The sequence below is a fragment of the Anarrhichthys ocellatus genome, unplaced genomic scaffold, assembly GCF_004355925.1.
Source record: "Anarrhichthys ocellatus isolate YVR2014 unplaced genomic scaffold, GSC_Weel_1.0 scaffold5, whole genome shotgun sequence".
Lineage (NCBI taxonomy): Eukaryota > Metazoa > Chordata > Actinopteri > Perciformes > Anarhichadidae > Anarrhichthys > Anarrhichthys ocellatus.
Window position 1 is genome coordinate 11602229 of NW_022280035.1, and position 13631 is coordinate 11615859.

Sequence of the window (13631 nt, forward strand, 5' to 3'; positions counted from 1 at the left end):
CACAAAGTTATCCCTGTTGCTTGTGCACCTTTTTCTACTCAACTTTCCACCAACATGCTTGGATACAGCACTCTGTGAACAGCCAGCTTCTTTAGCAATGAACTTTTGTTGCTTACCCTCCTTGTGGAGGGTGTCAATGACTGTCTTCTGGACAACTGTCAAGTCAGCAGTCTTCCCCATGATTGTGTAGCCTACTGAACCAGACTAATATATTTTATGATATAAATTAACTTTTCGATGATATTCCAATTCTTTGAGATGCACCCGAATATGAGATACATAGTCACAGTGTACAAAAGAAAAAGTAGACAACAGTGTAGTACACACACATAACAAGTCCCTGTATCTTGAGCCTATTACAGTAACATTAGTGCTTTTTCATCAGGGATTAGGACGAATTTATGTCTCTTAATTAATGTTCAGCATAGAGTGCTGTGTGTGAACATTGCCATTACCTCAACAGAAATTCATTATTCATGTGCAAGCAATTAAATACTCTCTCCTGCATCACCCTCTTGAAACTGTAGACTGATTTATTCAGAAAAGGAGACGGAGGCTTCTCTCAGGTTACTGTCACAGGGAGAAATCTTGATTGCAGACTGCTGATTGAAATGAGAGCTGGTTGAGCCGTTCACTACTTTACTACCACTGCTCCTGAAGAGATCCAAGAGCCTCAATAGAAATAAAAAAAACAAATAAACACAATCAATGCAAAAACGGCAATTTATTAATTTATTGTCCAAGGGTAAGTTAATCAAGTCAATCATTGCACTATTTCTTAAACTCTGACACTTTTTAAAGGACAATACAAGTGTTTAGTTGACCTTTCACAAGGACAGAGAAAGCGAGGGTGTTTTTTGTAGCCTGTTAAGGCAACGTTTTTTTTGGCTCAGACAGAAAAGTGAGTGAAAGCAACATCAGGTGTAACGCTTGTCAAAATGTAAAATACACCTTCACTTTTCAGCAAACGTGGTGTCCAATCAATTTGGCCTCTAGTACAATGTAAAGGCAATGTATAGTGTTTTCCTTCAGAAGTAGTTTAATTGTGGACAAAGATAGAAATTATTACATACATTCATATGATTATTGTTTCAAAAGACAAATTTTAGGGGGTTAACAAGCCTCCATGTGTGAAATATAACCAGATCGGGTCAAATACTGTTGTGTAAAGTTGTGAATATTGTCCATGAAGTATGCAGATTTTGGAACTGCATAATCTCAAAGCAATACTTGTGAGCAGACAGAGAATTCCTGCATACAGTTCATCCTGAAGCCGTCAGGAATCCACTTAACGTTCACACGTTGTAACACAATCCAAAACAAACGTTTCATAGGCGTTTGCTTATTTAGGTGGGAGTGAAATCAGTCACAGACCAGTAAAAGGCGCAGTAGATACAACTCTCTTCAAATTATTGATTTGACACGAGAAATCAGAAATGGACACATCTCTGAGGAATAATATAAAACATGCCTTGCAGCAACCAGTTTGGCAAGAAAGCATTGTCATACAGTATCATAAAAACCTCACAGTGAAAAGTTACAGTATGCCCCTAGATAAAGATCAGCATTTAGCTATGTGTGCTCACACCCACACAGACACACACACACACACACCCATACACACGGTCTTCACACACACTTATACAAAACGTTTCATGACAGTTTCAGAATCTCTCTTCAGTACCGGGATACTAATGCAACTTTTCTTCCTTCATTTCACACTTCTTGTTTTTGGCTTCAACCAAAAGTACATTGCAGGGAGCGAGTAATCAATTGCACATTTCAGTGAACCACAAACCGCCTTGTGGCCAGACTGTGGCTAATCACAGGCTAAAAGAAACAAAGAGGGTCCTGATAAGAAACACAGAAGTCCAAGCCAAGGTTATTGTGAGTGTGTTCTATCTGCGTATGTGTGCGTGTGTTCTCCTTCATGAATAAGTTCACAACAACAAAAGAAAGTGTTTGTCCCTATCAACGACAGTGACGTTACCGTGGCCTTCGCTGTCAAAAGATGAATAAATTACTTCGGTTTACTGTACTTTTGAACAGAATCATTAGGGTGTACTTCATATCAAACATTTGTTCTTTGGTCATTTTTCATCCTTGATGTTGTCCTTGCATATTTTCTTTTAAGTAACAGTTTTTTTTGTATATTGTATATATATTCTTTTTTCTACAAGGTCATCACGAAAATCCATCCGCACGAAAATAAATAACGACTCCAGATGAAATACTCGTACTATTGCTCATTAACACAAGCAAAGTCGCTTCCGTCCTAAGGCAACTAGGCTTTGTGATCTCTCGAGCAGCTTGGGAAAAAGCCTTTCGAACATGAACAACGTCCTACATATGTGCATCTTGAGTACTTGACAAAATACAGACAGGCCGAGCTCGTCTCTGTCGGCCGTCTTCTGTCCCCCGGCGTGTTCGCACCGTGCTTCGGTGCTCATCGCCGAGCTGACCACTCGGTCTCTCTGCAGTCTCTGTCTTGTCAGTGCAGTGGGAGTCACTCTGCGGTCGGCCTGCCTGTCGTTAACTGCCCGGTGGACCGCTGGTGAGGAAGTAAGTGGTCATCTCCCCCTTCCCCTTCACCTTGACAACACCTCGACAGTCCAGCTGGTATCCGTTGTTGACCAGCACATGGTATAAGTCTGTGGTCACCTAAGAGAGGACATGGACATTTGACACCCAGAATGTGAGATGCTAAACCCGTCCGTAGAGAAACACCGTCAGTCCCAGTTTCACATTGAGTAATCTGCCTCATGTGACTGCGATGATCAGATATAAAAAGCTTAAAATGTAGTACATTTCGTACAGCAGTAGAGGAAAATAGATCTACTTATCTATTAGGGCTGAAACAAATAGTCAATCGACAGGAAATGAATCAGCAACACCTTTGACAATCATTTGACTTATTTATCAAGCAAATAGTAAATTCAGAATATTCACTCGTTCCAGCTTTGCAAAGGTGGGAGCGTTTCTCTATTTTAAATGCAAACTGAATATCTTTGGACTCATCTCAGATGCGAAGATTTGCTGCTCATCTGTGTTAATAACATATTTGGGGTTTGGACTGCTGGTTGAAATGAACAAGATGGGTATTTCCTTATTTTATGGTCTAAACAATGAATAAATTTTAATAAAGAATAATCAACAGAATTATTGACAGCCAAAATATCCATCAGTTGCCTTTTATTTATGTAGTGTGTATTGTAAAAGGCATATTCATTTGCAGTAGCGAATACTGTTCAACAGATGGCAGCATTGTTCTGAGTGTAATCTTTGTAGCAGCCAAATTATGGATTTGATTTGGGGCAAAAAACAACTCACTACAGCTCTTAGCTAAGCTGGTGTTCTTCCCACATTTCAAAATGAGTGTAAACATCAACTATATAACCGTGAATAAGAGGTATAAATAACTTTCCTAACCTGACTGACAGTGCTCATCTGTCTTTAAGACTTTAAGAATAGAATAATGCTCCCCTCCAGAAGGACTTCAGAGCACTATCTCTGCTAGAGAACAGCATGTCCGGTACTGACAGGGATTGTTGCTCAAGGGCACTTCTGCAGAGCAGATGTCTGAACTTAATTCCTTAAACTGAAGGACTGTAAACTGATTATATCTGTAGAACTGGTATCTTCTATGAAACTTTTACACAGAATATAATATAATCAAATGACTTGGTCCCTGACAGATACCACAAACAATGCTTTCAAAAGTACATGCCTAAGAGTGATAAACATCTCTCGGTTAGAGGAAAGATGTCTGCAGATTGGACTTTTTTTTTAATAATAGGGTATGAGTAAACATAACACTAAACATAACACTTTCATGTTGAATGACTAATGACAACAGCATCATTTTATTAATAACTGGATTGGTATTCTGCATTGGCTGATTCACTGAGCAACAAACTGCTAAATGCTTCTTGAGAACATAAAGTTACAAACTGCTGAGGTCGTGCTGAGAGGAGTTTGGGTGCAGTACCTGGATGCAGTCTGGTACTCCTGTGCTGTCCATCCGGCTGGCCACATTGACTGTGTTCCCCCAGATATCATACTGGGGTTTCTTGGCTCCAATCACCCCTGCTACCACCGGCCCCATGTTCAACCCTGAGAACAAATCACCTGGCCATGTTACATCATGCTACTTACACCATATTAACTCAATTATAATGCTGTTTCTAAGAAAGTAGATGACTGTTTCTCATTTGCACAAGAAAGGGATTTTTTTTTAAACAATTGCCAAAGAAGATTTATCAGATAACGCTTCAAGCCCAATCTCTGCTTCTTTCCAGACTTACCTATCTTCATCTGGAAGTTGTTGAAGGAGTGCTCGTTGATGTATTTCATCTGCTCCCTAAGCCTCATGGCGTAGTCGGCCAGAGCCAGGATGTGTGAACGGCCCTTTTTGTCGTAGGTGGAGTCATTGAGGCCAGAGGCTGCCATGTAGGTGGAGCCGATGGTCTTGATTTTCTCAAGTTGACGAAACTTATCTTCACTGATGATCTAGAGACAAGGCACACAAACGTGTTGTAGTGGCAGAGCAACACAGACAACCAGGAATAGGCAGATAAAAGCAGCATAAAACAACTGACCATTTTCAGTAAATGCCTTCTACACAAATTCAATTTCCATTCATCTTTTTATCTCTCATACTTTCGTCTCTTCTCACCTCATCAAAATCGGCGATGATCTCATTGAGCAGCCTGAGACACTCCACTCCCTCGTTGTTCGCCTCCAGCTCCACGTAAAACTCAGAAAAGTTGCTGATGGAGGCGAACATGACAGCGACGCACTCGCATGACTGGTAGTACAACTCGTCATTTCGACGCTCCCGTGCAAGAAAGTGGGCGGCTACGTCCTTGGGCAGGATGTTGTGGAGCAGGCGCCGGTTGTACGCCTGCAGCTCCTCCATCTCCTCCTTCTCTTCTGTGGCCTGAGGAGGGACGGGGAGAGATGTGGTTGCTTAGTCTCATTGTCATAAAACTGGATTCCTGAAGTAGTCATGTGCTGCTATATGTCTTTCTCGTGCAAGATAGTTTGGCATGTCACAGCAGGAAAAGCACAAGTGTAAAACAGAAAATGAAGGATGACTGGATTCCATTTAAGTGCTTCAGTTTCAGGGTCCTGGTATTGTGCATGCTGGCTCAGTGTCTCACTGTCCTGACTTACTGGGACACTTGAATAGAACGGAGCAACTATTAATGTTATTACCAACCCTGTGCTTTTCCTGCTACGACCAGTGAAAATGTCTGTTCTGAAAAAGGCCTTTTGGTGAGTTTAAATAAAAGTAGCTTCAGTTTAATCAGTTTAAGTTTAATTTACCTGCAGCTTCCAGAGGAAGTCAAGGCGTGCGGTGGACTCCACCTGCTGGCCGTGCAAGTAGAGAGCCAGAACAAACACCGTCAGGATAACAGGGGTCATGACCTTTAAGTATACCGTGGTCACGCCCTCCGGGCTGAGGAGAAAAAGAGGGTTTGACAAGAGACATGACCGAGTGTCTTGCATCGGAGTAAAATGTATGAAAGCTGACACACACTAAAACATTCATCGAATGAAAGCTACTCACCACTGTTCTGGAGTTTCATTGAAACCATGCCTAGAAAAGAGAAGAGAAAGTCATGTCTACAAAGCATATTAGTCATTGAAATAAGAGAGTACAAAATAAGATAACTTACTGTTGTAGGGAATCATTAACAGGTGGTAATTGCCTGAGGAAAAAAATTCAAAAATAGGAATAGAGCCCAACTGGTACATGAGAAAGTAGGTCTTTTCTAAACCTTATCGTATCAAAGTAGGCCATGTCCAAACGAAACCACAGTGTTATGACACATGAGCTGAACTATTCAGTTTGAAAGGAGTGAGTGTACCGTATGTGATTGCATGTGTGTGTGTTCCTAGCAGAGGACTCACAGGGTGTTGACCAGCAGGTCTGCGTTGTCAAACAAGGCCACCTGAGGCCACTCCACCAGCAGGAGGAAAGTGAATTGGATGAGCAGCATCAGAGCCAGCTTCCCTATGCTGCTGATGTGGAGGAACACGGAGCAGGCCAGCAGGGTCAGCAGTACACAGTAGCTGAAATACTGCAGCAGAGAGGAGACAGCCAGGGAAGAGGAGGAATATTTGGGTGAATATTCAAACGTACTTTTCATGCACACAGACAAATGCACATAGGCATTTGTCTGAACACACGGACAACACACACACACACACGCTAAAATGTTATGGGACTGACCTCGGGGAAATGGCAGGGCATGGCCTGGCTCGAACACAGAGTCAAACCGTCCTCTGCCGTCTTGGTCAGGTTGTGCAGCAGGCAGAGATTTACCGATGTGTTCAGCTCGTTGGCCACACATTCCTTCAGATTCTCTCTGCTGCAGGTAAACTGGCAGGAAAGGACACCAAAGTCTGTCATTTAACTGTCAGCCAGTAAAAGTGAAACAGCAAGAGAGACACACACACACACACACACACACACACACACACACACACACACACACACACACACACACACACACACACAAATGTAATGCTGAAAACAGAAAGCCACAATTATAAAAGGTTTCAATATTTTATTTTGTCCCTATTGAATGAAAGTAGAGCCCAACTGGTACTGAGTTGATAAGGGCGATGGCAACATCGTTTATGAGAGTAAAGAAAATCGAATAACAATTTATTTGCACATGACATCGACATTTGTGATAGAGATCACTATGTTGTTGGTTAGAATTTAGATTACATTTTCGACATTTTATATTTGAAAAAAAAAAAAAAAAAAAAAAAAAAAAAAAAAGGTTGTCAGTGCTCTCTGGTGAACAAACTAGTACGTAAATAATAATAATAAAAAAAAACAATTCCAATTATAATGGCGATGCCGATTAACAGCCCAAGACTATCATTAGTCAGTAAACACTGTAATCAGACATGTGTGTTCTGGTGTTCATCCTTGAAATATTTGTAATTTCTGGTCATTTTTAAATGTTTTGACAAAGAATATGAAATGCCTTCAATTTAGCTTAAAAATAATTTCTGACTCATACGGTAGGTATTTATAGAATAAAAGATAACGGTCACATTGCATACAGTACACCATCTTTTCTAAACCGTAGTCACAGCATAGTTTCTGTGGGTGACAGTTTTGCATGTACCATTGTTCAAAAATTAAATTTGATGTTGATGATGGGTAAGGTTTCAGAATTAATAATTAATACTCTTCATGACTTTTCTTGGTCATGGCATTTGTATTGGCATATATAGTTGTGTTAGCATTAAACTGGTTTTAATCTACGCATACACAAACACAAAGCTAAACAGATCTACATAATATTGGTAAACATTAAAAAGAGCTGATGGTTAAGAATAGACTTATTTCTACAACCCCATCTGTCACAGTGACTAATTATAGCTCCCCCCCTTTAGGCAAACTGGTCTAATTTTAAAAATGCCAGCATGGTGCAGAATCTCGGAGACCTTTTCAAAATCTGAGATGAAGTGATTAGTGGAAGGACAGACAAATGGAAGTGAGGCAGATTCGTAGCCCCTTTCCCTGATGTCATTGTGGGGGACAACTTGCAACGACAAGTCACAACTGTTACATGAAACAAAAATTTCAAAATGAAGAGCTGTAGTCCCTACCATGTTAGCAAAGGAGGAAATGAAGAGGAGGAGGATGGTGAAGACCCCCACCAGTGTGCTGTTTGCACGAGACTGGACTATTTTCTTGGTTACAGTCTGCAAGGCAGCTGGGAAGAGCTTGAATACAGACAGCAAGGAGAAGATCAGATAAGAGAGAGTTAATACCATTAGTGATGCTGGCTGAAGATATATGATAATGACTTATCTGAAGACATCTGCTTGAGAAATCATATAGAGGAGATGGCCTTTGTTTCTCACTTTGATGCAGGAGTAGATGGCACAGATGAAGAGGATGTTGATGAGGATGATGAAGATGCTGATGTAAAGACCGAGCATAAGTGTTGTTCTGCGGAAGAGAAGAAAACAGGCTCATTAGGATGTAAAACTCTCGTTAACTCCTCATAAACTAATCAAGAGCACATTTCCTGCTCACAATGCAGTATAACTGAGAAAGGCAACATACCAGAAAGAGCTACTTACTTTGGGAAAATGATAATCTGAATGAAACAAATGCAGCAGAAAACAAGGAGTGTGCAGGCCACATATCCCCCAAAACGATCATCAACCTTTTTGGAGTACTGAAAATAGAAAACCAATGACATAAGTTTCCTTCTAGCGCAATTATTACAGAGGAATTCATCAATTCAGGTTATTAGAAATGGAATTTGGGTGGATTTTGAACCAACTCTGATCAAATAGCAACCTTTTTCTCGAGTTCAGCGGTCTGAAAGGTGAGGAGGAACTTCTTGACATGATCCTTCCTCAGCTGGTCGATGCTGCGTGCGTCGATGGCCCGACCAAGAAACTCATCCACCTCATCCTCAGGGTTCAGGGCTTCCTGAGCGCAGCGGCTATGAGGTAGATGGAACAATAGGTCACTGTGTGTGTGTTTGTGTCCGTGTGTATGAGTTGGCCTATGCTGTGACAGGCAGGATGACTCAGAGCTAATATGGTATTAGTGCTGGGTTGGATCTGACTGTATAAAACCAACAGTGGGCTCTACAGTTAGACCGCTACAGTGACTGTCTGCCAGTCGACCGCTAATAACGAAAGCCCCCCTAATAACAAAAACTGGAGCCAAAACACTCACTTGTCTTTGCTGGATGCTTCATCAATGCCCTGAGAAAAACAAAAACACCGAGTGAAAATGTGACTTAAGAGCAGGGAAAGTACAGGAAAGAGAGAGATTATCGTGTAGCAACAGTACAAGTGAAAAATAGACAGAGAGACTCAGACATCTGCACAGCTAATCCCTGAGAGCCAGACTGATGTTTTAATTAATGCTCAGAGGCTTCAAATTACACCCTTTTTGCCCCGAGGGCTCAAAATCTCTGAGATGGAGAGGAGAGGGGGAAAAAGTGAGAAAGACAAGGAAATTAGACTTTTAGCATTAAGAGAGGGAGGATATGAAAGAGAGTGAGAAAGAGAAACATCTGCAGCTGTGGCCTCATCAGATTCAGTAGTATATGACGCACTGAGAATTCCCGGGGAGCCCTGTTGTAACTCCTGTTTGTTTGACGGGACCAGATCAATACTTCTTCTCACATTCCTATTGTCTCCTTTAGGCTTCACCATTAATACAGTTCAGTACACATTCAACACCTTCAGGCACTCAAATTCACATTTATATGAGTTATTCGACTCTGCAGCCATGTTGTCAGCATTGTGAGGATACTTTTAAATGTAAAGCACATTGAGTTTTTCTGTGATGAAATGTGTTCTAAAGATAAAGTTGCCCTGCCTTGCCTTACATTTAGGATCAGTTACTAACGATAATGCCAACATGCTGATGCTAAACAGGTGTATTGTTAAGCATGTTCACCATCTTAGTTTAGTGTGTTAGCGTGCTAACATTTGCTAATTTGTATGTAAGTAAATGGGAAAAAATATTGTGGCCCCAAGAAATTGAAAGAAGAGTTACAAAGAACAGAAGAGTTGTTGTTGAACGCTACATAAAGTTTCATAAAAGCTTATCTTCGACTCCCGTGGTATTCTTTACAGGTATCTAACAGAAGAGCTTTGGAACATTATTATTACCTGTAAGTAATAATTAGTTTGGTGTTACATTCCCAGTAGACACAAAGTGCAGCTGAGGCTGATGAGAATGTTATTAGTTTTGTAAGTATTTGGTTGTAAATCAAAAGTATTAGACAGGCTTTTTGACCAGATGATGGTGCTAGAGGAAACCCTACAGGATCACCAAAGTTATGACGGTTCATCATGTGGGGGGACATGAATGTCTGTACCAAATTTCAGACACTGCCATCCTTGGAACCATGCGTAACAACATGTTCAACATTTTCTTTTTGTTTTCAGAGATTCTATGAGAAAAAAGTGTGTTTGTATGAAGTATATTGATGAAAAAGTTGGAAAGGCTTTTGCCCTAACAACAGGCCTGTGATCATTAAAGGACCGTGTCAGAAAATAATCTAATATTAACATAATGGTGACATAATTAGAAAGGATATTTATGGTTTGACTTCAAAGAGTGGAAAGGATGACATAGGAAATCAGATATAGACAAGAAGAACATGTGCCATGTGCTCAGCTAAGTGCTCCCTGAGTGTATCTCACCATCTGCCTGAAGACCTTGGACTCCTTGGTTCTGGAGAAGGATCTGTCAGGCACCCAGCGTGGCATCAAACCCTCGACAGAATTTGCACGTGCCCGCTGCATCTTGGCCATCAAGGCTTTCTCCTCTTTCTGAAAGTGAAGAGATCCCACCAGAGTAAAGGCTTTGACAAACAAGGACTTCTATGCCAGGTGACAAGCCATTATATTGTTTGTGTGAAATATGGCACTAGTGTGAAGTTCTGAGGAAGTCAAGCAGGTAATCACGGACGTTTGTGTGTGTGTGTGTGTGTGTGTGTGTGTGAGAGTGAGTGTGTACTAACCCTCTTCTCGCTGCAGCCCAGCACCAAGAAGGTTTCAATGTTGTTCTCCTTCACGTAAGCATTCCTCTCTCCTCCAAATCCCTCCTCCACCTCGTAGTCCCCGTTCAGATACTGTAGTGTGGCTTTTGTGATGTGGATCCGCCTGCACACGCAGACACACACACACACACACACACACACACACACACACACACACACACAGTGTAAGAAATAAAACAGGCTATGGGAGAATATGTCAGTGCAGTAGCAGGTGGAGTAGGAGGGGCTTACCCTGCCTTCCCGCCGGCCTCCATTTGGTTGGCAAGTGTCACATCGTTGGACCAGACGTCAAACTGCCACTTGCGTAGGCCCAGCACCCCACAGTGAACGCGCCCGCTGTGGATGCCCACCCGCATGTTCACATTAACACCAGTCACCTCTCTCACCAGCCTGCAGACACAAAACCACATGCACACTATTGTAAAAAAAATAAATAAATTAAAAAAAAAAAAAAAAAAAAAAAAAAAAATAGTGTCACCTTCGAGGTTCACAGCGTCTCTTCTGTTCTCCCATGTAACATAAACAAAGCAAGATATCTCAACTTAACCTTCACTGGAGTATTACTACATGACTGTACAGGTGTGTGTGCTGTCGTTTTGAGTGTGTGCATTAGTGTGTGTTTGACTCACGAAATGGCTTCAATCATGTCTACTCCCATCTCCACACAGCAGTGGGCATGGTCAGCCCGGGGCTCAGGCAGCCCTGACACACAGTAGTAACAGTCCCCAAGGATTTTAATACGCAGACAGTGGTTCTCCTGTGCAGCAAAGACACACCCATAAAGTATTAGGCCTTCAATTACAGCTAATATACAGCATGCTCGTACCAAATATAAAGATTTTTATACATAATTTAGATTACTCATCAGTCAAGTGTTCTCTTATTGATGTCTTACACAATGCTTAAGTAACCCCCCCCCCCCCCCAGTACATCATGTTGGCTTTGTCATTCTGACAGCGAATGGAACAGACTGTACGGTTACATAAGCAACTGTGGCTCAAAGTTCTGCTGCGAAAATGGCGGCGGCAGGTTGTCAGCGCTCACCGAGGCCAGTTTGTCAAAGCGGGCGAACAGCTCGTTCAGCGTCATGACCAGCTCCTGGGCCGTGCACTGAGATGCCAGGCTAGTGAAGCCCTCGATGTCTGCAAACAGTATGCTGCAAGAGAGGTGATGGAGGTAGGTAGCGAGGGAGAGGTTGAGGGTCACCAAAACGCACAGAGAGGAAAAGAAAGACAAAGGAGACAGAGGGGATCAATCAATAAAGTATAGAGTTAGTTAGCATGGTCTAGCGCCTCCCTCCCTCCTCACTGTCCAGCTGCCATGTGAGCAGGGGAGGGAGAGAGGCAGACATTTGTTCAGCTCTGGCTCTCATCATCTAGGCCAATGTAGGTCACCTCCTCCAGCCGGTCCCTCTGAGAACACCACCCCTCGTCCCCCTGTCTGCATGCCTTGCATTGCTAACTTTTGATAGCAATAAAAAGCGAGGATAAACAACACCACAGACATTCTGAGTTCCAGTTGAAGGCAACAGTTGGCGCAGTTGGTCCCTTGAGGTCATCCACTCAGGGAGAACTGGCCTAATTACAGCAGTCTTGAGCCTATACCTGGATCTCCCACCCTGACCAAGACTGCGAGCCACAAAAGATCATCTTTAAAAGGTCGGTTCACACAATTTACACAACACGGAAACATATTTTCTCACTTACTCCTCGTGTTATCTAGCCATGCAGTGGATGTTGTTACTGGCATGCCGTTCTTTGATTTATTCATCCAAGTTTTGAGATATCAAAACAGTCTCCACTTGAACTACTTCTTTGGGACCTACTTTAAAATGGTCCCAAAGAAAACTGACTGCGTGATCTGTGGATTTTACACAGTAAATTGTTTCTGGAGAAAGACGTTGCATTTTATTGCCGATATTGTGATTTTTCAATTATGTGAGCACCATCAACAAGTGGTGGATTCACCACCATTGTACCGGGCAAATACAACCCAAACCTTTCTGAATGGTCAGATACTACGAGGAGTAAAGCGCTTGTTTCTGTAGTTTGGGTTAATTGACCCTCTATAGGCCAGATTGGAATTTTTTTTGACCATGACAATTACAGGTAAAGTCACACCCTAAATAAACCAGTTTAACTTATAGATAATACATAGGAGGGTATATGGACCGACCGTAATACATACCAATCGGATAGGAAAGCATTAGTGATGTAAAGAACAGGATCGGAAAACGTTAATGTTGTTGTCTGGTGTTGAAGCTCTTACAAAATTACCTTTGCATTATTTTGGTACAAAGACAGCAGGTTTTAAACTTGGATAATGGATTGCTCCCGTAAATTTACACCGTAGTAAAGCAGCGACGTTGCAACAGATTACTCCACTAAGTGCATCACCTGCACCTATTTGGATAACCTCTAACAGGAGACGGCTGCTGCAACCTCCTTTCCTTGTCCTCTACCACCATCCCCCGCCACAACATCAACAGCTGGGATCAACGCTGGGCTAATAGATGGAGAGTTTCAATCACCTGTTTAGTATTGAGTTATTCCCGCTCGGGAGGGGAAATCCAGTGGCGAGGGCTGAGACAGGGGTCTAGCAAACTTGAGGTCTGCCTCCTATCATTTGCTACAGAAAGCACAGCAGTGTGCCTAAGTCAATGTCGGTACTGCAGCCGGTGCTGTCAGTGTCGATAAACAACAACATGCATAATACATGCTGCCAGGGAAATAGCTGTTGGAGTGACTCTGTAACTGACACATCCGTCAGCGTAGTGAGGTCAAAGCCACTGGTGCTAGCAGTGACGGCAGAGCAGACAAGCTCTCCGACATCTTCCCGAGTGTGTGTGTTAGCGCACTTGTGTGGAAAGCATGTATGTATCCGTCTTTACCTAACATTGTCGTGTTTCTGGATGTAGATCTTGTGGAACATCATATCTTCCTTCTTGGCATTGATATCAGCCTTCATCTCCATGGCAACGTGCCTTGGCAGCACTGACAGCAGTAGGCGCTCCTGAGAGAGAGAGAGAGAGAGAGAGAGAGAGAGAGAGAGAGAGAGAGA

The 13631-nt window shown here is 42.3% G+C and overlaps 1 protein-coding gene across 1 annotated transcript in view; it reads right to left on the reverse strand.

Moving 5' to 3' along the window:
- Nucleotides 1-718: 718 nt before the first annotated feature.
- LOC116382114 (adenylate cyclase type 6-like) overlaps nucleotides 719-13631 on the reverse strand; it is a 32070-nt gene continuing 19157 nt past the window's right edge. Inside the window, exons 5-24 of the mRNA XM_031844831.1 lie at nucleotides 13462-13583; nucleotides 11616-11727; nucleotides 11201-11328; nucleotides 10803-10961; nucleotides 10533-10674; nucleotides 10213-10341; nucleotides 8729-8757; nucleotides 8342-8489; nucleotides 8119-8216; nucleotides 7897-7984; nucleotides 7639-7755; nucleotides 6239-6388; nucleotides 5917-6086; nucleotides 5682-5714; nucleotides 5573-5602; nucleotides 5329-5461; nucleotides 4676-4939; nucleotides 4305-4509; nucleotides 3989-4113; nucleotides 719-2661 (exon numbers count right to left, since the gene is read on the reverse strand). Of these exons, the coding sequence (XP_031700691.1) occupies nucleotides 2533-2661; nucleotides 3989-4113; nucleotides 4305-4509; nucleotides 4676-4939; nucleotides 5329-5461; nucleotides 5573-5602; nucleotides 5682-5714; nucleotides 5917-6086; nucleotides 6239-6388; nucleotides 7639-7755; nucleotides 7897-7984; nucleotides 8119-8216; nucleotides 8342-8489; nucleotides 8729-8757; nucleotides 10213-10341; nucleotides 10533-10674; nucleotides 10803-10961; nucleotides 11201-11328; nucleotides 11616-11727; nucleotides 13462-13583 (2511 nt within the window). The 3' untranslated portion in view covers nucleotides 719-2532. The remainder of the gene's footprint in view (nucleotides 2662-3988; nucleotides 4114-4304; nucleotides 4510-4675; nucleotides 4940-5328; nucleotides 5462-5572; nucleotides 5603-5681; nucleotides 5715-5916; nucleotides 6087-6238; nucleotides 6389-7638; nucleotides 7756-7896; nucleotides 7985-8118; nucleotides 8217-8341; nucleotides 8490-8728; nucleotides 8758-10212; nucleotides 10342-10532; nucleotides 10675-10802; nucleotides 10962-11200; nucleotides 11329-11615; nucleotides 11728-13461; nucleotides 13584-13631) is intronic.